This window comes from Oncorhynchus kisutch, linkage group LG30, assembly GCF_002021735.2.
Source record: "Oncorhynchus kisutch isolate 150728-3 linkage group LG30, Okis_V2, whole genome shotgun sequence".
Classification (NCBI taxonomy): Eukaryota; Metazoa; Chordata; class Actinopteri; order Salmoniformes; family Salmonidae; genus Oncorhynchus; species Oncorhynchus kisutch.
This window is the reverse complement of record NC_034203.2, coordinates 23,218,179-23,221,574: the sequence shown is the minus strand read 5'-3', so window position 1 is coordinate 23,221,574 and position 3,396 is coordinate 23,218,179. Positions and strand designations below refer to the sequence as shown.

At 41.5% G+C, this 3,396-nt stretch overlaps 1 protein-coding gene across 1 annotated transcript; it reads right to left on the bottom strand.

Moving 5' to 3' along the window:
* Positions 1-809: 809 nt before the first annotated feature.
* On the bottom strand, positions 810-3,322 carry LOC109875165 (C-C chemokine receptor type 8). The gene is made up of 2 exons (XM_020467388.2): positions 3,157-3,322; positions 810-2,924 (listed from the first exon to the last, which is right to left on the bottom strand). The coding sequence occupies exon 2, from the start codon at positions 2,904-2,906 to the stop codon at positions 1,791-1,793; it is 1,116 nt and encodes a 371-aa protein (XP_020322977.1). The 5' UTR covers positions 2,907-2,924; positions 3,157-3,322; the 3' UTR covers positions 810-1,790.
* Between the last annotated feature and the right edge of the window lie 74 nt (positions 3,323-3,396).

Genomic DNA, 3,396 nt, shown 5'->3' with positions numbered 1-3,396 from the left:
TAGGCAAGTCAGTTAAGAACAAATTCTCTGGTTCAGGACAACATATTTTTATCTTGTCAGCTCAAGGATTTGACCTTGCAACCTTTCGATTACTAATAAAACACACACAGGTAACCACTAGGCTACCTGCCACCCAATCATCTGGTAAATCACTGGTAAACAATTCCACTGAAGAATGATTTTGTAATATTGTTAGGGCTGGTTTCTCGGACACAGATTAAGCCTAGTCCTAGACTAAAAACATGTTCAATGGAGAACCTTCATTGAACATGCTTTTTAGTCCAGGGCTACACTGTTAGAAATTTTTTTTCTATCTGTAACCTAAAAGGGTTCTTCGGCTGTCCCCATAGGAGAACCATTTGAAGAACCCTTTTGGGTTCCATGTACAACTTTTTCCACAGAGAGTTCTATATGGAACCCAAAACGGTTCTACCTAGAACCAAAAATAGTTATCCTATGGGGAGAACCCTTTTGAATCGTTTCTTTTCTAACAGTGTAGGCTTAATCTCTGTCCGGGCAAACCGTCCCTAAATGTTAAGCAAAGTGAAATATAAATAATAGGATGAGTAACAGGATGCTCTCCAACCAGTTTCTGAGAAGAGAAGTGTGAGTAGGGGAAGTCTGAGTAATACCAAGAACAGGCTGCTTTGAAAATAGCTATATTGAATAAATTGTTGGTTTTCTTTCACCACAGTTATGGCAACTAGAATATGGTATGATAGGCCTACAGTACATAGAGTATGATCAAGCATATAATATGCATCTCTCTCAACAGGTAGACCGATATTCAGTTGCTCAACATTCAGAGCTACAAGGCACAAATATTTATTTTATTTTATTAGAAATGTAATGCAAAGATTCAAAGATAGTAACATCTCAAGTTCCTGAAGCAAATCAAATGTACACTTTCTTTTATAGAATCAAATGATTTAAAATGTAATTTGTATTGTAACTTACAATTTAGCAACAAATGTTGAGTACATCAAGTCAGAAGCAAAAGTACACATAATTGTAATTGCATGTACACATTGTGTTGCGCTGAAATTCCCTGAGAACATGAACAGAAAACCCTCCTCAAAGCATGCAAACAGAGCTAAACATCATGGAAAACATGTACCTTATCAGACATCTTGTACATCATTTACAAATCATATCAACAGTTTGTCCTCTGTAGCTCAACCTGGTAGAGCCTGACACTTCCAATGCCAGGATTGTGGGTTCAACTCCTAGGACCACCCATATGTGGAATGTATGCATACATAAGTCAATTTGGATAAAAGTGTCTGCTAAATGGCATGTTTTTGACCTGGCAGGAGCTCACTAGAGCTACTGTAAGTACCAGCACAAAATGTTCTACTGCTTGAGCTCCTGTTCCTCTTGTAGAACATTAACTCAAGGGGCCTCCTGAGTGATGCAGCCATATAAGGCATTGCATCGCAGTGCTTGAGGTGTCACTACAGACCTGGGTTTGACCCCAGGCTGTGTCGTGACAGGGAGTCACATAGTGCGACGCACAATTGGCCATCTGGGTTAGGGGAGAGTTTGGCTGGGATCTTCAGATGAGCTGTGTTTCCTCCGAACATATTGGTACAGCCGGGTTAAGGAGCGCGGTTTGGCGGGTCATGTTTCGGAGGAGGTCTGACTCTACCGAGCCCGTTGGGCAGTTGCAGCAATGAGACAAGATCGTAATTGAAAAAGGGGGTAAAAAAAAAGAATATTAGCTCAAAAGTATTGTGGAGATCCTGCACCTAAATTTAAACAGTACCGGCACCCTAAATGGGTACCGGAACCTATGCTCTGGTTTGAAGACCAGTTCCTTTCTCATATTCATATATGGTATGTGGACTTTTCTGAGAAGTTATTCTACTGTTGCCACTTTGGCTAGTCATGATATGTCTCTTCAGACATGGGATGCGCTTTGCAAGTAGTTGCCAGAAGTGACTCTGAAACTTTTTCCCAACAAACGTGTAAAAGACAGGGCTCACACAACAGTAGAGGTATGCTATATTCCTAGTGACATACACAGCGTGGTTAAGCACTTCAGAACACGGCTCAGAATCATCACTGGTGGAGATCTGGAGGGCCCTCAACAGAATTACAACATTGTATGGGGTCCAGCACACAAAAAACGTGAATATAATCACGAAAATCAGCTTGACTGCCCTGCACTTCCCTCTCATCTGGGTTGACATGATTCGGACCGTGATTCTAACATAGCAGTACATGACCATAGCCAAGGGAAACAGGAAGAAGATCACAAACTGCTGATAGTAACCAACCAGCTGCCATTTTATCATGATCGCATTGGAGAAGCCCGTCTCCTCACAAAGGTATCCGTCACGAGGATCCTCCCGGACATTGTATAGAACCAACTTCTTGACACTGGCCAGCAGGCTGATACACCACACGACTGCCGAGGAGACACAGGCGTAGATCTTCCTCCTCCATTTGGGGGCGTTGATGGCATGGACCACAGCCAGGTACCGGTCAAAGGTCATGAGAGTGAGGAAGAGGATGGAGCTGTAGAATCCTATGAAGTACAAGCTACCCACTAGCTTGCACATGACCGAGTCAAAGATCCACCCATAGAGGTGGTACAAGGCCCAGAAGGGCAAACTGGAGGCGAACAGCAGGTCAGAGATGACCAGGTTGAGGAGGAAGATGTTGGTGATGGAAGTGAGCTTCTCGTATTTGTAAATAATGCACAGAACCAGCCCATTCCCAATGATGCTTAGCAGGAAATTGATGGTGTACAATATTGGTGTGAACTTGGCTCCAAATCTGTTCACATCAGCTGTGGCACAAAGATTCACCAGTTTATCCACAACATAGATGGGGTCTGTGTAGTTATAATCCATGTCATTTTCATCGCTGAACAAATCCAAGAAGTCTTTGTACTCCGCCATGGTTGTCAGTCTCTTAACCTGTTTAAAGGTTGTAAATATGTTTTATTTTCTGGTCTGCTATTATTAGTATTTGCAGATTACAAGATAAACAGGTAGTTACACAATATTTAGCTGGTAAATATGCTTTAATTTCTTTAATAAAATTAAGTAAATACAGAGAAACTACTAATTTTAACTACTTAATTTCTCAGTAAATACCCTACAATCTGCAAGTGGACTGTATACTTAAAGCGATACTTTAACAACTTACCAGTGTGACTTTTCTAGGTCCTGGTGTTGGGATTGTCAGAAAGGAAGTGTTGTTTTCCTGTTAAAGTGTCAATGCTAGTATAGTAGGTTGAAGCTTTGTGTGCAAGAGGTGTTGGTACTGCTAGAGATATGTGATCTACTCCAGCCTAAGAGCCTCCCAAACAAGTGGCTGTCTTGACACTGTTCAATAGAGGAACCATATTCAAATGAGTAATAAATAGATTGTAACAGGAGATTCAAA